Source organism: Zophobas morio, unplaced genomic scaffold, assembly GCF_036711695.1.
Source record: "Zophobas morio isolate AGI-343-1 ecotype UQ-CSIRO unplaced genomic scaffold, CSIRO_AGI_Zmor_V1 ptg000021l, whole genome shotgun sequence".
Lineage (NCBI taxonomy): Eukaryota > Metazoa > Arthropoda > Insecta > Coleoptera > Tenebrionidae > Zophobas > Zophobas morio.
The window spans coordinates 10,480,199-10,505,798 of NW_026972126.1; the positions used below are offsets into that span (position 1 = coordinate 10,480,199).

Below are 25,600 nucleotides of genomic sequence, written 5' to 3' on the forward strand. Positions count from 1 at the left end.
CCACTGGAAACTTTGGAAAATTTAGAATCTCTAGATCACTAGAATTTCTATAATCTTTAGAACTTTCAGATTTTCATTATTTTTAGATAATTCAGTACCTCTAGAATTTTAAATATTTTCAGATCTTTAGGATTTTTATCATGTTTCCAATTTTTAAATATTTGAAACCTGTGGAATCTTTGAAATTCCTTTAGAATTTTTAAATTGCCGGCTTCTCTAGTTTTTTTTATTTTTTAAAATTCCTGAAAGGGTTAAAATATTTGCGACTTTCACAACATTTGGTATCTTCCCACAAATTCGGTCAGAATTTTAGAATTTCTGTAATTTCTACAATTAACATTGTATATTTATTCGGCGTCATCGATTTTTATCAGACAAATTTTGATTAGAGTTTTTTTCTACATGATATTCCTAATAAGTATACATACAAAAATTAACACAAACGACGAAAACAAGAAACCTATGTTTTCGTATTCTAGGGGTCATGAAACGTCAATTTTCTGGAAAACGGAGTGAGCTGCTCCCGATTTAATCAATAAAATAAATTGACTCATTCATTAATTTTTATGAGTCACCCTGTATAAGAAATTTAAAAACTTCATCTTCATATTTCCCAGATTTTGGATAGAATTTATTCGGCAAAATTTCGAGATAATGTCATCAATTTGTTGGAAGGGGTTAATCGAATAAATTTTTCTGAACGATTTACCATGATTACGATAATCTTAAAATATTTACAAGATTTCAAACCAATCGGTTTTGAATTTTTTTCAAAAATTCTGGATATCTATGGTGAAAATTCGACACGGATTCACACACCACAAGTGCAGGCGTATCTTATTTTGTACAATTAAAAAACCTTTTTATTATAAATTTTGGAGATGACGTCATTCTATTGGTGGTGGGGATGATTAGCCAAATTTTAGTTAGCGTTTAACCATCTACATAATATTTCTCCAGTAGTTTCGGGGATTACTTGTCTAATAAAAATGGACATAGACACCAGACAGACTGACGGAAACGGGACACTACTTTTTTCGTACTCTTAGAAGTCCTGACACGTCAAGAAAATATGATATATATGATTACTATACTTCCTTAGCTTACGATCGGGAAGTAATAATCTCCAATTTTGCGGACAATAAGCCGGACGAAAACGGGAGATCTAATTTTTCAAATCCTAGAAGAATGAAAACGTGGAAAAAAGATGAAATTAAGCTTATTATGACGGACGTAAAGAACATACATCAGGTATATGTATACGAGTAAATATGAAGGTAAAGATACATTTAACGCCAAGAATAAATGCAAATGTACTACTTCTTCGGGTAAATGACCTTTATTTAATTACAGAATGTGCAACATGCAACTGAATAATTTAAAGTAGACAAACTATATAAAATCAGTTCTAGAAACATTTATTAAAGAATAGAAAATGTAGTTTACTGCTAATAAAATCATTTGAAGTACAAAAAGTAAGAGTAATAATTGTTGATCCGCAACTTAAGGTAGCCTTTCCAACTTTTAACTCTGCGTGCCTCGATTAATGTTGCTAAAAGCTTAAATTACAGCAAACGTCACCTAATGAAAAAAATCCACCAATCTAGAATGAGATCTCGTGAATTAAATTATCAGTGAATAATTAAATCACCAAGTTAAACTTTATTCACTACTTACGACATATGGATTAATTATTTATTTATAACCTGTGGATTAACCACTGTGCGATGATACATTGATATATGATTATTGGGTAATTAAAGATCAACTTCACGTATAAAAATAATTTTGTAAGAACATATATAAATTCTTCACCACGTTGCTATAAAGCATCATTAATAACAAATAATAAAGCAAAAATAGCATTTTTTGTTTATCAAATGGAAGGAAGCACCTAAAACATTATGCAGTAAGCAAGCATGAAAAAGAAAACAAGACAAATTACTTCCACAGTTAACTTAAAACCATTCACTTGCAGAAATACACTTAAAATTCATTGCCGCCGACCATTCATTGTCAACTATATTTATGCAAATGAAAACAATGCATGAATCAGCTATGCATTCAAGCATCTCCTTCGTCACAGAGTTGTCCAAAATTGGTAAAAGTATGACCAAAATAAGTCGAACTTGTGCAGCTGGTTCTCAGAGAAATGCATAATAATTTCGAATCTAAACAGGCTAATTAGATTGACAACAGGACTGACTACTTTCATTTTTGGAAAATTTCTAATAACTCGACCCGATTCTTGTGAGACGGTTCAGCAAAAGTTTCAAGTCCGATGAACCAAGTGAAACTATTTATATTCAATCACGATGTAAATGTGGTTCCAGGACAAGACCACTTCCAAGAATCCAATTCCATCATGGGGATCAACATTGATAGACAAAAGTAACTCTAGATTCAACCGATCCCTGGAAATCCTGGAGATTTCAACAAACAAACAGTTAATAAGTATACCGTATTTAGGCAAAGTAGGAAGACGCAACCAAAATACCAAAAACTACTTGTCGTTACGACAAAAAAAAACATTGGCCTTTTTTATATTACTTACTATTTACCTAATAACGTACGATAGCGCGATCCCTGGGAAATGTAATTAACAGAATGTTTACCGAACAGATGGAGTTCTAAAATTGTATGATCTTTTAAGACCCTGCTTTATTTTGGAATGGAAAATCAAGTCTAGACTGTGATTATTAAAAATGTGGAGGTATCAGACCCGATTCAGCATTTAGTTTCTCCGATAATAATGGATAATTCAATTAAAATAAATTTACATGAAATTAATGGTTGCTTTCTTTAGGTTTTTAGTTTCGGTCTGATTTAATTTAAAAAAATGTCACGAATTACAGTAATTGTATTGTTATTTATATTGGGTGTGTCGTAAGTGCGAATTTATATTGATACACGTGACTAAAAATTTTATTTTACTATAGTGTTGTCGCTCATAAAAATACAATAGGCCTGTAACTAATGAACCGGTAAAAATTTATCAATTAATTTGTTTTAAGATATTATGCCTGTATAATCAAGGGACATGATTTAATGCCCACTTATGCGAAATATTCTTGAGAAAATCTTACATGACGTCATCATTCTTTTAGAGGGGATGAATAACATTTCGTTTTTAAACGTCACTTTCGAAGTTGTGTGTAGTCACTTAGACAACAGAAATGTCAAAAATTTTGAGAAAATGCGCTGCAACAATATAAAAGTTCCAAGTGGTCAATTGAACGACCAAGGAAAACTTGTTGTGATTGTTGCCCTTAAAAATTGAAATGTCATATAGTCTGTTATTTATAGCGTACTATTTTTTGTCATTTTGGCATGATGTGTAAATACTGCTTTCAATAAACAATGCGCAGAGGCTAATCAGAAAAATCCAACAAATTAATTATCTCAACAAAGAGTTCTTATAATCTTTAAAATATGCCACCAACGTGTTTCGTATTATTTACAGGAGAGATATATTTATTTATCAGTAAATTAAACAACTAAGATTTACGCAGTCCTATTTATAAACCACGGTTATTTTAAATAACGAAATAACTATGATTTAATCAACGTCGTTTTGGAATGACGTTAAGTCATGAAAGGGAAAAATGTTACAAAAAAATTTCCAGAAACAAACAGACTTTAACAAATTAAAAATTTTATATATACATATAATGTGTGACGATAACGTAATCAATGTTTTTTTTTATTCTACAGACAAGGTAACACTTTAAAACTTTGATGTAATAAATGTGATGCAAGTAATCATGAATTTCCAATAATCATGACAAGCAAAAATGCATAACTTTTTATTCATTTTTACGATTAAGGTAAACATTGTCCACGCTCAAAATGACGTACTGATTAACACGTCAGTGAAATATGCATACATTTAAATAACTTTATCGGGGGATTTTATGCCGTCGTATAATAACCAACCTATAGAACATGCTAGAAACCGCATTTTTTAATTAATCTGATTATCTCCAATACAATGTCATCGAAAATTTATTTTCAATTAAAACAGCATCACTGTATTTTGAGGCTTGGACTTTTATCGTCCGTGAAATTAAATATTCGATTTACACTGAAAAATTCTACGCCACATATACACTACAAAAAACGTTCAAATAGTTGTGTAAATTATAATTGCTTGTAGCTGCATAAAGTGCAAACTAAAAATGGGCATGGCTCGGTAAATAACCTTATTACTGGATTTTCCCGGCATAACCATAAAATATGATAAATACGTGGAATCATATCTGTCATACAATACAATGAATTTGATAGTACAATTAATGAAACAAGTCGGTTACTTTTGATCTTTAAGCACAAATATTTTAGAAATTAGAGTAGTATCTAATTAAAATAATCACACAAAATAGTTAGGGATTTCTGTAGATTATTATTTGTTCGTTGTATACCAGTGATATCGGCAATCGCAGTGTAAGAAAAATATTTGTATAGCGTATTTTTCGGAATTCCTTAATGTATCTTACTTTAATTACCCATATTCCGCCACTTCCTTTGATTTGAGCGCATTATGTTACACACCCGATGATAGTAGGAGACTCGATTAACTATTGCTCCAAAAATATGAATGCACTGATAAAACGCAGTTCAGATAAATTGCAGCAGGAACACGTAGGTTGATTTTTTTTCCAGTGTAATACCAATAATTAAAAAAAAGGTGTGCCAAAAAATTTAAATTGAAAGAAAAGATTTAAACAATGAAATTGTTTCGTACTCCAAGGGACATGAAACGTCAAGAAAACATGCCTGCTAAAAAATTATATATTATAATTACGTACTGCAAGTGGTTGGGTAGAACTACAGTAGACGCCGCTTAATATGATCACGGTTAATGTTATCAACCGCTTAGTGTGATCAAAATGGCTTGGAACGGACCCACGCAATACCTATGCATTACAGTTTTTCCGTTTATTGTGATCAATATTTCGCTTATTGTGATCAATCTCGCAATTCTTATACAAACGGGAATTGCTTTTTTGGAGAAGCGAGCCGACTGAAACTAGTATTGTGTTTTAATGAACATTCATTGGTCTCAAAAGGTACATTCGCTTATACCACTCACTTTGTACAACCACAATCAGTGGTCAAAAACAGACTTAAGTAATCAGTGCGTTTTCGACTTTTGAACGAACGAATTTTTTCTGTTTTAAATTTGAGTAGTACTTATGTAAAAATTAGCACGTCGAAACGACGAAATCTTAGTTTATCAGAGAAAAAAAAATTCTCAGCCCTTACTTAACAAATTTCTACGACAACCAAAGGAAATCGAGGGTTCCTTTCTCAGAATGGTAACCAAAATTTAAAATAAATTCTAATGTTTATGTACCTTCATCTATCAGCGTAATAATCACTGTCTTGTTCATGATTTTGTTTTGTTTCGAGTTTTACTGTCTTTGATGGTGGGGTTCGCTTATTATTATCAGTGATCACATTAAGCGGCGTCCACTGTACAGTGGACGCCGCTTAATGTGATCACTTTGGGACTCAGACAAATTGATCACACTAACCGACTGATAATAATAAGCGAAAACCACAATTAGAGACAGTAAAACTCGAAACAAAATAAAATCATGAACAAGACAGTGTTTATTACGCTGGTAGATGAAGGTACATAAACATTTGAATTTATTTTAAATTTTGGTTACCATTCTAAGAAGGAACCCTCGATTTCCTTTGGTTGTTGTAGAAATTTGTTAAGTAAGGGCTGAATTTTTTTTTTCTCTGATTAACTGAGATTTCGTCGTTTCGACGTGTTAATTGTTACATAAGTCTACTCAGATTTAAAACAGAAAAAATTCGTTCGTTCAAAAGTCGAAAACGCACTGATTTTAAGTCTGTTTTTGACCACTGATTGTGGTTGTATAAAATGAGTAGTACCTTTTGAGAGCAATGAATGTTCATTAAAACACAATACTAGTTTCAGTCGTCGCGCTTCTCCAAAAAAGCAATTCCCGTTTGTTTAAGAATTGCGAGATTGATCACAATAAGCGAAATATTGATCACAATAAACGGAAAAACTGTAATGCATAGGTATTGCGTGGGCCCGTTCCAAGCCATTTTGATCACACTAAGCGGTTGATAACATTAACCGTGATCATATTAAGCGGCGTCTACTGTACTTGCTTTTATCGTTTTCAATTTTCCAATTTGTCGATTTTTCAGCTTTCCGATTTTATAATTTTTAGATTTTTAAATTTTAGATTCTTCAATTTTATGTTTTTAGGTTTTAGATTTTTCGGTTTTTCAAGTTTTCGATTTTCAAAATTTTTTATTTTTCGATTGTTCAATTACCCGATTTTTGGATTTTTCAATTCGTATTTTTTCGACTTCTCAATTTTTGGCTTTGAGGTCTCCATATTACAGTTTTTCAATTTTTGTTGTTCCAATTTCTTGGTTATTCGACGTTTCAGTTTTTCAGTTTTACGATTATTCAATTTCTATTTTATTTAATTGTAAATTTTTCAATTCTTACCTTTTCAATTTTGGGTGACTCGGATTTCTCAAATTATCGATTTTTCGAGTTCTCAATTTCTCGATGTTTCTTTGATTTCTTGATTTTTCAAAATGTACTTGTTTTGAAATTTTTAAGGTTTTTAAGTTTTAGATTTTTCAATTTCATGATGTTTCGATTTCTCCATTTTTCGACTTCTCGGTTTTCGATTTTTCGGTTTTTGAAGTTTTCGTTTTTAAAAATTTTTGATTTTTCGATTGTTCAATTTCCCGACTTTCCAATTTTTTTTTTAAATTTAAAATTTGCAATTTTTCAATTCGAATCTTTTCGACTTTTTGCCTTTTCGATTTTTTGTTGTTTTGAAGTCTCGATGTTTCAGTTTTTAAATTTTTCGTTGTTCCGATTTTAAATTTTTCAATTTTTTTAATTTTAGATTTTTCGATTTCGGGATGTCTGGATTTTTCGATTTTTTAGTTCTTCAACATTTCTATTTTTCAATTTCTCGATGTTTCAGTTTTTCAATTTTTGTTTCGAATTCCCGATTTTTCAATTCTTTAAGTTTCGACTTTTCGATTTACCCAGTTTTTCTTATTTCAGTTTTGGAATCTTTGAATTTCTCGATGTTTCAGCTTTTTGATTTTTTAAATTATATATTTTTCGATTTCTGGATGTCCCAATTTTTCGATTTCCTGATTTTCCGAATTTTCGACTTTTCGACATTTCGATTTCTCAATTTTCCAACTTCCAGTTTTTTTTATTCGTTTTTCGATTTTTTGCTTTTTCGATTTAAAAAATTTTTGATCTTTGATTTCTTGATTTTTCAATATGTACTTGTTTTTAAATTTTTCAAGTTTTTAAGTTTTAGATTTTTCAATTTGATGATATTTCGATTTCTCGACTTCTCGGTTTTCGATTTTTCAGTTTTTGAAGTTTTCGTTTTTAAAAATTTTTGATTTTTCGATTGTTCAATTTCCCGACTTTCCAATTTTTTTTTTAAATTTAAAATTTGCAATTTTTCAATTCGAATCTTTTCGACTTTTTGCCTTTTCGATTTTTTGTTGTTTTGAAGTCTCGATGTTTCAGTTTTTAAATTTTTCGTTGTTCCGATTTTAAATTTTTCAATTTTTTTAATTTTAGATTTTTCGATTTCGGGATGTCTGGATTTTTCGATTTTTTAGTTCTTCAACATTTCTATTTTTCAATTTCTCGATGTTTCAGTTTTTCAATTTTTGTTTCGAATTCCCGATTTTTCAATTCTTTAAGTTTCGACTTTTCGATTTACCCAGTTTTTCTTATTTCAGTTTTGGAATCTTTGAATTTCTCGATTTTTCAGCTTTTTGATTTTTTAAATTATATATTTTTCGATTTCTGGATGTCCCAATTTTTCGATTTCCTGATTTTCCGAATTTTCGACTTTTCGACATTTCGATTTCTCAATTTTCCAACTTCCAGTTTTTTTTATTCGTTTTTCGATTTTTTGCTTTTTCGATTTAAAAAATTTTTGATCTTTGATTTCTTGATTTTTCAATATGTACTTGTTTTTAAATTTTTCAAGTTTTTAAGTTTTAGATTTTTCAATTTGATGATATTTCGATTTCTCGACTTCTCGGTTTTCGATTTTTCAGTTTTTGAAGTTTTCGTTTTTAAAAATTTTTGATTTTTCGATTGTTCAATTTCCCGATTTTCCAATTTTTTTTTAAATTTAAAATTTGCAATTTTTCAATTCGTATCTTTTCGACTTTTTGCCTTTTCGATTTTTTGTTGTTTTGAAGTCTCGATGTTTCAGTTTTTAAATTTTTCGTTGTTCCGATTTTAAATTTTTCAATTTTTTTAATTTTAGATTTTTCGATTTCGGGATGTCCGGATTTTTCGATTTTTTAGTTCTTCAACATTTCTATTTTTCAATTTCTCGATGTTTCAGTTTTTCAATTTTTGTTTAGAATTCCCGATTTTTCAATTCTTGAAGTTTCGACTTTTCGTTTTACCCAGTTTTTCTTATTTCAGTTTTGGAATCTTTCGATTTCTCGATTTTTCAGCTTTTTGATTTTTTAAATTATATATTTTTCGATTTCCTGATTTTCCGAATTTTCGACTTTTCGATTTTTTAGTTCTTCAACATTTCTATTTTTCAATTTCTCGATGTTTCAGTTTTTCAATTTTTGTTTAGAATTCCCGATTTTTCAATTCTTGAAGTTTCGACTTTTCATTTTACCCAGTTTTTCTTATTTCAGTTTTGGAATCTTTCAATTTCTCGATTTTTCAGCTTTTTGATTTTTTAAATTATATATTTTTCGATTTCCTGATTTTCCGAATTTTCGACTTTTCGATTTTTCAGTTCTTCAACATTTCTATTTTTCAATTTCTCGATGTTTCAGTTTTTCAATTTTTGTTTCGAATTCCCGATTTTTCAATTCTTTAAGTTTCGACTTTTCGATTTACCCAGTTTTTCTTATTTCAGTTTTGGAATCTTTGAATTTCTCGATTTTTCAGCTTTTTGATTTTTTAAATTATATATTTTTCGATTTCTGGATGTCCCAATTTTTCGATTTCCTGATTTTCCGAATTTTCGACTTTTCGACATTTCGATTTCTCAATTTTCCAACTTCCAGTTTTTTTTATTCGTTTTTCGATTTTTTGCTTTTTCGATTTAAAAAATTTTTGATCTTTGATTTCTTGATTTTTCAATATGTACTTGTTTTTAAATTTTTCAAGTTTTTAAGTTTTAGATTTTTCAATTTGATGATATTTCGATTTCTCGACTTCTCGGTTTTCGATTTTTCAGTTTTTGAAGTTTTCGTTTTTAAAAATTTTTGATTTTTCGATTGTTCAATTTCCCGATTTTAAAATTTTTTTTTTAAATTTAAAATTTGCAATTTTTCAATTCGTATCTTTTCGACTTTTTGCCTTTTCGATTTTTTGTTGTTTTGAAGTCTCGATGTTTCAGTTTTTAAATTTTTCGTTGTTCCGATTTTAAATTTTTCAATTTTTTTAATTTTAGATTTTTCGATTTCGGGATGTCTGGATTTTTCGATTTTTTAGTTCTTCAACATTTCTATTTTTCAATTTCTCGATGTTTCAGTTTTTCAATTTTTGTTTCGAATTCCCGATTTTTCAATTCTTGAAGTTTCGACTTTTCGATTTACCCAGTTTTTCTTATTTCAGTTTTGGAATCTTTGAATTTCTCGATTTTTCAGCTTTTTGATTTTTTAAATTATATATTTTTCGATTTCTGGATGTCCCAATTTTTCGATTTCCTGATTTTCCGAATTTTCGACTTTTCGACATTTCGATTTCTCAATTTTCCAACTTCCAGTTTTTTTTATTCGTTTTTCGATTTTTTGCTTTTTCGATTTAAAAAATTTTTGATCTTTGATTTCTTGATTTTTCAATATGTACTTGTTTTTAAATTTTTCAAGTTTTTAAGTTTTAGATTTTTCAATTTGATGATATTTCGATTTCTCGACTTCTCGGTTTTCGATTTTTCAGTTTTTGAAGTTTTCGTTTTTAAAAATTTTTGATTTTTCGATTGTTCAATTTCCCGATTTTCCAATTTTTTTTTAAATTTAAAATTTGCAATTTTTCAATTCGTATCTTTTCGACTTTTTGCCTTTTCGATTTTTTGTTGTTTTGAAGTCTCGATGTTTCAGTTTTTAAATTTTTCGTTGTTCCGATTTTAAATTTTTCAATTTTTTTAATTTTAGATTTTTCGATTTCGGGATGTCTGGATTTTTCGATTTTTTAGTTCTTCAACATTTCTATTTTTCAATTTCTCGATGTTTCAGTTTTTCAATTTTTGTTTAGAATTCCCGATTTTTCAATTCTTGAAGTTTCGACTTTTCGTTTTACCCAGTTTTTCTTATTTCAGTTTTGGAATCTTTCGATTTCTCGATTTTTCAGCTTTTTGATTTTTTAAATTATATATTTTTCGATTTCCTGATTTTCCGAATTTTCGACTTTTCGATTTTTTAGTTCTTCAACATTTCTATTTTTCAATTTCTCGATGTTTCAGTTTTTCAATTTTTGTTTAGAATTCCCGATTTTTCAATTCTTGAAGTTTCGACTTTTCATTTTACCCAGTTTTTCTTATTTCAGTTTTGGAATCTTTCAATTTCTCGATTTTTCAGCTTTTTGATTTTTTAAATTATATATTTTTCGATTTCCTGATTTTCCGAATTTTCGACTTTTCGATTTTTCAGTTCTTCAACATTTCTATTTTTCAATTTCTCGATGTTTCAGTTTTTCAATTTTTGTTTCGAATTCCCGATTTTTCAATTCTTGAAGTTTCGACTTTTCGATTTACCCAGCTTTTCTTATTTCAGTTTTGCAATCTTTCAATTTTTCGATTTTTCAGCTTTTTGATTTTTAAAATCATATTTTTCGATTTCTGTTTGTCCCAATTTTTTATTACCTGATTTTCCGAATTTTCAACTTTTCGGCATTTCGATTTTTCAATTTTTCAACTTTCAGTGTTTTTTATTCATTTTTCGATTTTTTGCTTTTTCGATTTTAAAAATTTTTGATCTTTGATTTTTTGATTTTTCAAAATGTACTTGTTTTTAAATTTTTCAAGTCTTTCAGTTTTAGATTTTTCAATTTCATGATGTTTTGATTTCTTGATTTTTCGACTTCTCGATTTTCGATTTTTCGATTGTTCAATTTCCCGATTTTTCAATTTTTTTTTTAAATTCAAATTTTGCAATTTTTCAATTAGTATCTTTTCGACTTTTTGCCTTTTCGATCTTTTGTTGTTTTGAAGTCTCGATGTTTCAGTTTTTAAATTTTTCGTTGTTCCGATTTTAAATTTTTCAATTTTTTTAATTTTAGATTTTTCGATTTCGGGATGTGTGGATTTTTCGATTTTTCAGTTGTTCAACATTTGGATTTTTCAATTTCTCGATGTTTCAGTTTTTCAATTTTTGTTTCGAATTCCCGATTTTTCAATTCTTGAAGTTTCGGCTTTTCGATTTACCCAGTTTTTCTTATTTCAGTTTTGGAATCTTTCAATTTCTCGATTTTTCAGCTTTTTGATTTTTAAAATTATATATTTTTCGATTTCTGTTTGTCCCAATTTTTCGATTTCCTGATTTTCCGAATTTTCGACTTTTCGGCATTTCGATTTCTCAATTTTTCAACTTTCAGTTTTTTTTATTCATTTTTCGATTTTTTGCTTTTTCAATATGTACTTGTTTTTAAACTTTTCGAGTTTTAAAGTTTTAGATTTTTCAGTTTCATGATATTTCGATTTCTCGATTTTTCGACTTCTCGGTTTTCGATTTTTCGGTTTTTCAAGTTTTCGTTTGTAACAATTTTTGATTTTTCGATTGTTCAATTTTCCGATTTTTCATTTTTTTTTAATGTTAAATTTTGCAATTTTTCAATTCGTATCTTTTTGACTTTTTGCTTTCTCGATATTTTGATGTTTTGAAGTATCGATGTTTCAGTTTTTAAATTTTTCGTCGTTCCGATTTTTTAATTTTTCAATTTTTTTAATTTTATATTTTCGGAATGCCTGGATTTTTCGATTTTTCAGTTCTTCGATATTTCTTTTTTTCAATTTTTCGATGTTTCAGTTTTTCGATTTAATAACTTTTCAATTTCTCGATATTTTAATTTTTCAATTATTCAATTTCTCGACTGTTCCTGTTTTAGATATTTTTTTATTGCAAATTTTTCAATTCTTGGTTTTTCGATTTTGGGCCATTTCGATTTGTCAATTTTTCGACTTTTCCATTTCACAATCTTTTGATGTGTCAATTTTTCGATGTTTCAGTTTTTCAATTTTTGTTTCGATTCCTGGATTTTTCAGCTTTTCGATTTCTGGATGTCTCGATTTTTTATTTGCCTTTATCTATAAAATTCATAAAAGACGCATGAATTGATACCAGCAAAATACGACAGATGAATTATTTGAGAACTGAAATTAACACCACATATAATTATAATCAGAGTTAGGAAAGCCGAAATAATGAGGAGTCAATCAGACAAACGTTAAATACGACGACGAGACGTCAGGCGATAAATTTGCCTGGCCGACTGTGCAGTCCCAACCTCAGTGGCGTTTGATGCAATTCAAGGTTTATCTTGATCACGAAAATTGTGACGTTCAACAGTCATTTTTAATTTTTAAAGCATTTTAACATCTAGGAGAACTCGTATAACTGAGGAAAATCTCGAAAAAGTAGTACTTGTTATTAAGAATTCCCGAAGTTGTCGGCCACGACTGCAATAACGATGGCGATCGGACGGCAATGAGTATCACTTCCGCGATGCCGAAGTCTGGTTATTACATTAAATTTGTCTCTATAGATGACAAGTTGTAAAGGTCTTGATGTTCCTAAAATACATACAAAATTTCACAAAAATCAGTCCATTAGTTTCGAACGTTATCTATCTAATGAAATCGCCAACAGACCACTGACAGACAGAAACAGAGGGCCTACTTTCTCGCTCTCAAGCAGGCCATTAAACGTCGAGAAAACATGAAAGCAGGCATTAATTGGATGTATCCTATCGCAATACTTCCTCGGTTTACGCCCGGGAAGAAAAATCAGTAAAACTTGCATAGTTCAACTACAAAAACAAACGTTCTACAGCTACCCACGTTCACCGTATTTTTATTCCCACTGAACTGATTTTTACATGAGAAGAAAAAATACTGAGCCAAAATTAATTACATACATACAATAACCATCCCGGAAGAAGTTTCGAAAATAACTACCAGTTGGTCCAATTCTGTGCACCATGTACCATATTTATAGACAACCGGCATTAATTACTGATTTACTTGACAGTGATTATTTCCTGAACGACGACTGACATCTCAAACGAAATGTGATTGAAATCGTGTTTTGTATTTCACAAAATATAAAATTTGGTACCTGATTGTGGGTTTATTATTCAATAATAATAATAATTATCATTATTATTACTTCGTTCCATTATCGAAAATAAAAATAAATTCACTTATCGTCCCGTAATGCTAAATCCGTTCGATAACACTTTACAATCTCTTGCGAAGTAGCGATGATTTGTGAATGTTAAATACCACCTTAAATCATAATTATACTGTAAGTTCATACCATTATCACCAATCTATATGTATCAAATTTACACTTAAGGAATAACGACTACATGAATTGGGTATTCACACGCAACTAATGGCTAATGTATACAACTTTTGTATACCACCGGGTTTCCATAAAGATTTCACCCCCTCAAAATTATCAACAACTATACATAATATGCAAATTGATTTAACTCATGACCACCAAAATCCTTATGAATCAGCTATGAATTCGAGCAAAATATATCCAATGTTGGTAAAAATGTCATACACGTGCTTTAACCAAAATATACCGAACTTGTCAAACTGGTCGTCACGATACAGGAAAAGGAATGCGTGACGTCGTAACAATAAAAATGACCACATCACAATAGAAATAAATCAGTTCACATAAATATTGACACAACCGATAGAAACAATCCGATCGATGGATTGAAAACTAGGCCAATCACACGCTATCTTAAATTTTCCACGAAAAACAAGCCTAGAATAGCTAAATCACGTGTTTCGGTGCCCCAATGGCCGTTCGCGGGGAGGCAATGGCCCCTGTCGGGGAGGTCTCCTCACGTGACTTCGAATGACGTCACAGGTTTAAAGGTTATGTTATACTAACCCAAAACATCGGCGGACTTGTGTTTGGCGGTGAACCATGCGTCATCCCCGAACTGTCCCTTGATCAGTCTCTGTATTCCTCTCTCCTTGGGAAAGCCACAAACGGCCGACACGAGTTGGGGGTCGGGTGTCCTCTGGACGTTCGGATCGGCCGCCGTGGAAAAGTTGGTGATCCCATTGAAAATAGCACGAGAAATCAGTCTCCCAGTTAACCACAATGAGTGCATTATATAATGAAGAAGCGTTTGAAAAATCACTCGAATGTCAGGCTATCACAATAACAAACACATCGTTCCGTTAGCACCGTGTGTCAGTCAGTAATCTTGAATCTCCACCGAGGACCTGCTTTGGCACAACATCACAATAAGGTTGTGCAACGATCTAGTCAGCTGCTCCACCACATTCGCTCCCTACGCCATTACTGATTGGGTGACGTTGGCGACATCTCGTGAGCGCATTATTCACACGTGATGTTTGAAATCACGCGCTAAAAACAACGTGATGCTCTATTTTAGTGCCTTGGACTTTGCTTTGTTTTTGCAAATCTAAATCTTCACTAAAATATAGACGAGCGATGACGTAGTCGTTCACGGAGCGTCCAAGGGATTAAACTAATTTATTCGTGAAAAACACTGAATTTTGGGCTTTTGTTCTAGAGGCGAATTGGTACCAATAACATCCTGTGCCAGCTATTGGATGTGTTGTGTATTGTTTTATTCATTTTAGACACGCATTTGGTTTAAAGTGATTCCGAGCACGCTATCCGGGAATACATGGGGTACATCCACGTATTATTTCTGCCATCGATTGGTCTGCTGCCGGTTGGAGTGCAGTTATTGATTCACTTTATAATGGGATTACATTTTGCAACATCAATATCTCTTATTTATAGCCACTCGTGGAGCTTTTTTTTGTTTTGTCGGGTTGATAGTTTCAAATAGATTGTTTCCCGTTTGTCGACGGACGAAAAACATGTGAGATAAACAACAACAACAATAATAATCACTTCAGATTACTCCAATATTAATTTAATCAACTGAAAAAGATCGCATAACAGCGCGTGTCTACAATCGGAAACTTTGGATTAATAGCCCCTGTATCTATGAAACCAACAATACAAACTACATTCATTCAACTCCAACACACTAGCTAGTAAGGTTACTGGGCGTCTGGTTTTATCCCGAGATGTCCCCGTTTTAGAGTAAATTATATTTATTATGTTAACATTTCCTCAAAGTTGCCTTCTTTTTAGACGTTTAACTACAATTCAACACTCTAACTGTGTAAACACGTACATATTTACATTATGCTTGCAAAGTCGTCTCAACAATTTCGGAATGATGTAGGGACAAGTGAAAATAATCGAAACGAATGTATCGACAATGAAAAATGTGCAGCTATCATTTTGTATAAATATTATCTTTCACGAATATAATTGAAATTCAAATTTTACTATTGTCTTTATAGGAGATAGTTGCAGGGAAAACAAATTTTTGTGGATTCAAGTGCTGGCAGAAGCGACATCCAGGCGCCCAGAAAGAACTTCGCAGCTTTAAAACTTGAGAACGGATGGATACAAGTATTGAAATTCTTTAAACGTCATTGTTTTTAGCTTGAACGGGGAAGCTTAATGTAGTACATTATACTATCCTCAAACATATTTGGCGTTTATGACTTCACACCAATTTGACTCCCATTATAATTCAATAGGCCGTCACAACCGGATGTCTTAAACCCGCTCACCGATACCTACCTGAAAAGACCTTTTCTGGTAAAAGCACAGGGCAGGACTGAGTTTTGCATTTACCGACAACTGCGCCTTTCGAGTTTTTTATTTTAAGTAAAAACAAAGTAACTTTGTACTCAATCATTTTTTATTACAGCACAGCTATTTACTTATTAACTACTACTGCTTATTTATTGATCGAAATAGTCACTGTCATCATCACTCGACTCTTCTAAATTAATAATTAACGGTGTTATCAACCGTGCCCTGTACTGGTCTTCTTCTTTTGTGGAATGTCGTACACAATTGGCCCACATTTCGGCAGTTATTTTGGAAGCTTCTTCCCTAATTATGTCAATTGTTGCACTACTAAATTTTGGTGCCGTATTATTCCTTCTTATATTATTTTTCATTTGCGACCAGATTAGTTCGATGGGGTTAAATATACAATGGTACGGCGGAAGTCTAATCACCCTAAATCCACGATCTCGCGCCATAGCATCTATTTTATATTGTTTCTCAAATTTTCGAGTATGTAACACTTCTAATAATTGTGTCTTTGTGTAATTTTCTTCAAAGTATAAATCATGTTCTGTACGGAAATTTTGAATTTCTTCTTTCTTAGAACTTGTGTTGGGTATTTTTTTCAATTGCACTGAATGATAACTTGCGTTATCTAACACAATCGCACTGTTTGGGGGTAAGTTAGGAAGCAACTGTTTATCAAACCATGTTTCAAACATTTCAGCCGTCATATTATCGTGATAATCGAGTGTCGCATCTTTGACATTTTTTGCTGATAAAAGCAAAGCGTTGTCCACAAAACCACGGTTGGAGCCAGCATGCAAAACTCAGTCCTGCCCTGTGCTTTTACCAGAAAAGGTCTTTACAGGTAGGTATCGGTGAGCGGGTTTAAGACATCCGGTTGTGACGGCCTATTGAATTATAATGGGAGTCAAATTGGTGTGAAGTCATAAACGCCAAATATGTTTGAGGATAGTATACCTACATCATTACAAATAAATATGACGCATACATGATGTCGGCGTCGCGACCCAAACCTATATGTATTTAAATTGCATTGTATATTTTTTTAATCAGTAAACTATGATTATAATAACATAAAACACTTATATGTGTGATATTAGTTTTAACTATAAATAATAAACTGTACTACTACGCTATTTTTTTTTATGTTAACAGAGATCTTGAACCACTATAATATTTCTTTGCTGTGTATCGCAATTAGTAGATTTTTTGTGTTCTGAAAAATCTATTAATTTTTGTGGTGATATCTAAAAAAATTAGTGTAAAGATGTTTTGTGTTAAGTGTGAAGGGCGACAATTCGAACATGTGCTTAAATGATAGATCTTACAAAGTTATATGGTTCTTGGAGTACCATACTCTAAAATTCTTTTCAACTCTACAGAGTGTTGTGCTTTTGAGGCGTAACATACAGCTTGTTTTTTTAACGAAACATGCTATATATAGTGAACCAAGAGTTATAAGGTTATATGGCCATCATAAAAGCATCCCATTGTGTCGAAGTTAAGTTGTTTACAATAGAAAAGGTTTTAGGGTCGTAAATAACGTGTCCACTGCAGCTCGACCGGCTCTTGTGGTTTCGTTCAGGGGCGGCTTTCACTAAATATGAAAATCCACCACTCCACTATTTCTTTACTACCTGCAGCCGCTGAGGGTTCCGAAATAACCACTCGCTTTGAAAGCCGACCCTGTTAAATATGAGCAAGAAATGTTTAGAAGATGATTTATTGCCAACCGGTAAGCTTAGTGCGAACCACACAAAGGGGGTATTTATTTGCGGTCAACTACTTTTATGATGGCCATATAACCTTATAGGTCTTGGTTCACTATATATATTACCTACTCTGAATAGGCTCCTCCTAGACTCTACAACCATGGCGCAGTTTGAAATTTTGATGTGATGTTGCCACATTACTGCAATTTTATTAAAAAGTTTTAGCAATGCAGGAGTTCACAAAAAAATTACAATCGGATTATTCAAGTTAAGCACCCTGTATTTTATTATCATTTTTTATTCTCTTTCTTTTGATATGTAAGTGAAAAATCGCAGAAAGAAGATGTAATAAAAAATGCATTTGAAAAAACTGTGAAATCGATAGTTGGAATTTGTGATATTTTTTTATTTTTTTATAAACATCCTGTATACTAAGGCCCAATTTTAGCTACACCACAACAAAGCGCTTATCTTTGTTTATCCTGTCCACAAATTTTTGTAACACAGATGTTAAAAATAACCTCATTGAGATTTTTTTTGTGAACCATTGCATTGCTAAAAAATGTCAAGAAAATTGCAACAACATGCCAACGTTGAAATAGAATTTAAAAGATAAACTACGGTTTTAAAACGTTCGAACAAACCGGTGAAAATATATCAAACACTTACTTTTTACTTCTACCTAAAACAACTAAGTTTTCTGTTACCTCCCGAAAACAGAACACTCTGTATAGTTGAAAGTAATTTTAGTGTATGGCACTTTAAGAACCGTCCAACTATAGTCTCTGATTTTTTATATTTTCAATAATGACTATGGTACCGTATAACGCGCGTTTAATGACCGACCCTGTATATGTCATATTGGGAGTGTACTAAATTAAGCTCCCCCCTCAAGCTAAAAGCAACCGCACTTACAAAATTTCAATAGCTACCTATTGCTATTCGATTTAAAGATATAAGGTCGCCTGTAACATACCTGTAATTGACCCTTTTCCTGTAAGCAAAGTGAGTAGACATTATATAAATTCCAATGATACAGAGTGAGACAACATCGCGCAGGCGAAGTCAGATTTTTGGAGCGCCAAGTTAAAATTAACCAATGAGCGACAGATTACGCATGTGTAGCCGGTTGCATTCTTTTGAAGATGCGTGCGCACGGAAAGTCACTATGGAAGTTTTACGATCTTACAGGAAAAGGGTCAATATACAGGCCATTAAAAGCAAAATTGTTGGTATAGGTTCATGGATTCAAGTATTAAACTGTCTAGAAAATAGTACTGACCCTCTTTCAACGGACATTGGGTTACTCGTTTTAATGCAAGTATAGGTAATCCCTAAAAATGTGAATTTTTAGAAACTGAGTACAAAGGTAGTTGGTAGCTCGCTAGGGGATTTTAGTTAGAGGGTTGGTTGGTAGACAAGATAGCGGCATGGCGAAAGCGTCATTCTTGATTGGGTGGTGTGTGTGGGTGCATGGTAAAAAGACGCTGTAAGTTAGCTAGGTCAAATTAGTTGGTTTGGTAGTTAATAAAAGGGAGAAAGCCTTTGTTCAACGAAAATTAATCGTAACGATGACGTCACAGTTTTCCCCAATACGCGCAGCTAATTCTTGCTGCTTTTTAATCAGAAAAAGTGTTGTTTTATTGTTTGTAAAATTCACCGATCGGGTTAAGATTTTAATCGTTAACTGGTTCTAACACAATGTCACGGACATTTACTAGGAGATTTCATAAAATTCAGTCAGTCAGGATAACACCCTTTGTTTACAAGTTATGAATAAGTTTCTGGATGCTAATACGTAAGTCTTACATTATAAATCATAACACTTCTTAATTTCTCACACAAAATTGCTAATAGTTCTTTTACGGCAGTTAAATTAACAAAATTCATTACATCGTGAACTAGCGGGGGGCAGGGGCGGCTCATGACTTGAAAAGTTGATGAGGCAAAGCACAAAACGCTTCAAAATATAAATAAATCAAGATTACTTAAATATTTTCTACTTTGTCAAATAAACAAATTTGTAAACTTATTTAACTGTCCACCAAGAACCAACGTGAAGGTGTAAGGAACTCTTGTAAAGAAAGGATGGGAATGACAGGACAAAAGGAAAGGGAAACGTGGTCAGAAAAACTAATATAACTTCTAACAAAAAACAAAATTAAAATAAACTTTAAAGAAAACATATCGAAAAAAATCAAATACATAACATAAAATAAATCTAATTCGATTTATAACAAAAAACAAAACGAAAAAAATATAAAACATAAATACTCTGGATTTATTTTAAATTTTTTTATAGATCAATTATCGATTTACTCAAATCAGGAACCGGCCGTTTTAATTCCTTAACTACATACAATTTATCATCATATGTGAAAGTAGAAAAAACAGAACTGCCATTGTCATTTAACGTTAGTAGAGAAAAATTCCGATTTACTCGTAACGATTACCGAAATCAAATTATGACAAGCACAAAGCACTAACGCGACACACGCAAACGTAAGCACTTTTAAGACAAAATTCTGCTACCGAAATTTTGAATCAATTTATACACACACAGATTAGTAGCAAAATAATCAACGGCCTAATTTTGAATACTTCTGCAAATGCAGACTGCATTGTAATCGCACGTTCTCCGCGCGCAAATATTGTTGTCCATCTCTTTTACAAGCACGGAAATGAGGCTAGCCTCAATTTTGTCTTTTTTCAACTCATACCGCTTATGAGTGTATTGCAGGTTGCTTGCCTATTAACGACATGATTTCTATATCTACTGTAGAGGCAAGCTTCGAGTCTGCCTCATTCGCGTCACAAAATACATGCCGTGTCGAATGTTTAAGCGCGCTGTTTAATTAAGGGAGCAACGAGTACCTACCGAGATAAAAATAAGAATATAATTTTCCATAATTATTTTTAAAATTTTAGAAAAAAAAACACAATTATTGGCCGAAATGTGTCGGTAAAAAATAATAAAAATCCTAATAAGGCGTAAAATTCATTGGTGAGGCACTGCCTCACCTGCCTCATAGGACAAGCCGCCCCTGCCGGGGGGGGGTTAAAATAATTTCTTCCCTTAGGCAGTTATCATCGTTATTATCATCGTAATCATCATTACATGACCGAGGTATTTCCTCGCAACGTTAAAGATTGATTACATCACCGAGGCATTTCCGTGCAACGTTAAAAGATTACATCACCCAGGCATTTCTTCGCAACGTTAAAAATTACATCACCGAGGCATTTCCTCGCAACGCTAAAATTTACATCACCGAGACGCTTTTTCCTCGCAACCATGACTGGATATTTTTGTGTTTATTTATTATGTGTTTTGTTGGGGTAACCAGTTCACGATAAACTCTCAAAGTTAATTATTTTAAGTAACCAGTCACTTGGATCAAGACATATTTTAACATAATGTAAATTCTATGTTTGAATAGTTGATAAAGTGTGGCAAATATTAATCTCATGTAAATTTTGTTAGATTTGCAATTTTTCACCTCAAACAATATTATATCAATATATATCTCACAATTTTAACCTCAGTCATTTTCTTTGTTGTATAATTTTAATTGAACGTAAATTTCCATGCTCGGCAGTTTTAACGTAGTTTATTTCACACCAGATCTTTTGTTTTCATAAATCTTTGCTAGTTTTTTTTATGTAAATGTTTTGTTGATGAATGTTTTCATCATATAAATTATCTGATGTCCAATTTTAATCTCACATAAGAATTATTTGTTGTTTAAAATTTCAGAAGATTGTATGGCGAATTTAAATGTTGTTTATTGCTCTTTTCGAAAACTTAACACTTGTTCAGTTGTTGTTAATATCAGAGTCATAAGAAATTGGACATTTAAAATGCAATGGAGGTAAATAACACAGAAAAACGTGGCAGAAGCGGAGTGCGCGGTTCCTAGTCGAGCTGGCAAGATTTATCGCGACATCTGTACAAAAGATGCAGATTAGAATAGAATTCAGAGGCGGTCGAGATGACGTAGCGCTGTCGGCTTCGTGATAGCCGGGACCCAACTGCCAGTTTGCGACCGTAACGGCCTGCACGTAGGGCACGTCCGTAATAGAGAGATGCTTTGCGGTAGGCTTGCAATAGATAGAATTACCGTCGTGGGGGAGAACAGCCACAACCGGAGCCCCAAATTCCGCTTATGCTAGAACGCCCCTATGGGTATTTTTGTTGTGCTCTTGTTGACTGCGATAACTTTTTAAATTTGCCGTCACACGCCCGTAGTAACTTGTGTATGTGCATCCAGTTACTTTAATTCAGATTTTGCTTTGTTTATTAAATTTGTGATATTCAAATATTTGCATTAATTCAGAACATTTAATTTGATTTCATTTAAGTTTCATCCAAAGTTCAATAAGTTTTTTTTGGGAGCTGAACAGCGATTGCTATTCGTCCCCCATTGGGCAGCCTGAGGGCAAGTCACGAGTCACCTTCGCACGCAGCTTTTTTTTTCTTTTTTGTCAATGGAGGAATAAATAATTTTGTGTCCTCCATAAACTCTGTGTTTTATTTAGCGGTACTTTTCCAACATTGGGGTCCACCACTTGCATCTGAACGCATCCCGCCATTTTTCAAAAACACAACGTAGGGTTTCCATTTTGTTAAGACGATCACAGACAAGTCCAAATTTTGAATTTTTTAATTTTTCGCGGGCTTTCATTTTTTTTCACAAAGCAATTTAAGGCTGGTTGTTTGGGTTATCACACTGCTTTTCTTACATCCACGTCTAAATTTAGATCTAAGAAATTTATGATGGTTTAGACTGTGAAGAATTTTCCTTTTTACTCGCCAGCGTAAGCTAGCTGAGAATTATTTGAGAATAGCATCAGCAACCGTGCGGATCTTGATCGTCAGCAACGCAGCGAACGACACCAACGACAAACGAAACACGTGAACAAAGCAACGAACGCCACTGGCGCAGTTACCCAACCTGTAATGTGGTCGTATGTTTCTCTTCTACGCACTATGACGTTGCCGATGACGACATGCTATTCTCAAATAATTTGGACTATAACGACGTATTTCAATAACGTCCGGCGAGTGGCTCCTTTCATGTCTTTTCGACGTTTCATGAGTACAAAAAATATGTTTCCCACCAATTGTCGACACATTTTATACGTATTTTAGGAATATTATGTAGCTGAGAAAACGCTAATCAAAATGTGTCTAATTATCTCCACCAACAATCGATGACGTTTCCTCAAAATGTTTCATGGTAAATAGTACTAAATAGGATTTAAATTTTATAAAATAAGATACTCCTGTACTCGTAGTTTATGAATCCACCTTGAGGTTTTCCCACGCCACCCAAATTTTCGCAAGAAAATTGAAATGGTGGAGTGCACGCAAACATAATCGATAGTGCAGTGATTACTGTGGGCTACTTCGGATACGCGTTCGAATTTCTGGTGGGCGTTTATTTCTTAGATTGTTACTGTGATTATGTGCATAATGTATAGAGGTTATTTGAAATAAAAATTTTGCAAAATCAAAAGTTATCATTTTTCAAAGAAGTGGGATTTGTTGGACTGTGCTTCGGGGGTAAGGGAAATTCTGTCGAAATAATATTCGACCAGTGTTTTACTAGATAAATCATCTCCAGGTTTAATAGGAACATTTTTAGAAAACAAACGACATAAGCTGAGTTACTTCTGGTTTATGTATCCTTTGATACACATCGCATATATTTCATTAAAAACTGTAAATACATAAACATAAGAAAATGCCTAAACTGTCTAAATAAGTTACAAAAAAAATCTAAATGATGGAAGGAGAGAAAAGTTGTTATGGCTGAAAATAAAACAAATTTTTATGCATCATTTAATGGGTGACCAAAATTATCAGATGAGGGTCGGCTACAAAGATATTTTTAATTTTATTTTATTAAATTGGTAAAACTTGCAAATGTTAATATCAATAGATCGAAAACGTTAGATTAGAAAGCCACCATACAATTATTATTTAAGTTTGGAACAACAAATTTAAAATGAACTTTTTGTCGCCATAGGATTGTCCTTCGCAGTGTTCACCACTTTACACTAAACAACCCATCGATTCAAAATTTAATTTGACAAGTTTCGATTTTGACGCGTAAGGTTTAATCAAAGAAATGAAGCACATTTTTGGAGCCTGCCCTAATTTGAAAACTTTTTGATCACGCGTTGGATAATAGTGACAATGGCATGGAATCTGAGGTAAAAATTTCAGATCATCTAATTATCTTTTTATTTATGACAAAATATATTACAATTACAATAAAACATTATTCATCTTTGCAACATTTTAGATTATTAAACTGGATGAATTAAAAGTGTACATATTCTATTAAAACAGTTCCAGTAACTCACTCTAATTTGCATCACACTGGTAGTTTTCAGAATTTTGAACCTGACAGGAAGCAGCACAAAAATATTTTTGATTTTTGGATTTTTTTTTATGTTAACATAACCATTTTCTGAGAATCAGTATATAGTTTATTTTATTACACACAGACATCTAAAAATTAGACAAAATTTTACACTAACATGTATTGTGTTAGAATTTGTTTCTTTTCTTTTGCAATTTTATTTTAAGAATTATATTAATGTAGGCTTACAAATAAAATTCTTGAAAATTACAATGCATTATTTTTACACAGTCCTGTTTTTTCCCATTGTAAATCTGGCATCTCTGAGTATACAGCTGGATGTTAAATTTCATCTGGGTAATTATACAGATTCCTATATCAATATGAAATGCAATAATGGAATGGTATCTGAATTATTTAATATTTAAAGCTAGCAAGACGCGGCTGAAGCGGCAGAGTCGGCTCCAGACATGTTTGTGTGAGCCACGAATAACAAAACCGACAGAAGATAAAAAGTGTCCGCGCCCCCAACAAACAACAAGTGCTTTCAAGACAAAACAGAAACATATATTTAAACTTTTATATTTTACTATCATATTTCCACCTATCCAAGTCTTGGGGAGTTATCTCCGGGTCGCGGTCATTATTTCTGGGGTTTATGAGAAATGTACGCACTAACTGCTAGACTGGAGAAGTTACTAACCATGCATTCAAAATATTACGTCCTATTGTTACCCAAAAGAATCCAGCCGGTTGAAAAAAGGGGTCTTTCAGACAATTGTAGGGGGGTGAAAATGATCGTCAAAACGGCAGGTTTATAGTCCTAGCTGAGTTATCCTTGTACTTAAGTATCTACCTAGGGTTGCCAAGTTTTCACACAGACAACTCGATATTTGAGTCTTCGGGTAAAAAATACACACACAAAAAAAATTCAAAAACAGGCGACAGGCTATCAAAAATTTGAGATTAATATACTACTGAAATCTAAATAATTCATTTATAAAACGTGTATTTTCAAATCCAAACCATTTTTCGATAAGTACATTTTATGTTGCATATGCTTAAGCACAATAAAAATTATTCTCTCTTCTCTCCCCTATTCAATTAAGTCAACATAATAGATTATTAACACAGTTTTAAAAACACCGTTGTAACGGAACTTGAAGAGATAAAACAATGAAAATGATTTGAATCAACACTGATGTTTATTGTGTCGTTTTTAATTAGCACCAGGATGTCAAGTATGTTAGAAAATCGAAAATTGTATTGCAATGAAAACACAAGGAAAATTATTATAATAATAATGATGTATGTAGATGTATGTGCAGTAGAATGCGCTAATTCCGCAAAGAATATATTTGTGTTTTATAAGAAGTGTTTCCTTTTATCCTTTTTTTGATATTTCACACAACTTTGTTTTATAGAAACGGATAAAAAGTAATATATTTCAAGAACACACATGAAAACTCGTTTCAAGCGATTTTTCTTTGGCTACATCACGCAAAAATTCTTTATTTAGTTACATCCAATAGGCACCATCTCTTTCTAATTATTTATTGCAGACTTAACTTGCGTACACTCTAGTAG

General features: G+C 32.2%; 1 protein-coding gene across 1 annotated transcript in view; it reads right to left on the reverse strand.

Moving 5' to 3' along the window:
* The window catches only part of LOC135131874 (protein phosphatase PTC7 homolog), a 41,922-nt gene extending 27,350 nt beyond the window's left edge, over window positions 1-14,572 (reverse strand). The window contains exon 1 of the mRNA XM_064059722.1: window positions 14,158-14,572. Within this exon, the coding sequence (XP_063915792.1) occupies window positions 14,158-14,383 (226 nt within the window). The 5' untranslated portion in view covers window positions 14,384-14,572. The remainder of the gene's footprint in view (window positions 1-14,157) is intronic.
* Between the last annotated feature and the right edge of the window lie 11,028 nt (window positions 14,573-25,600).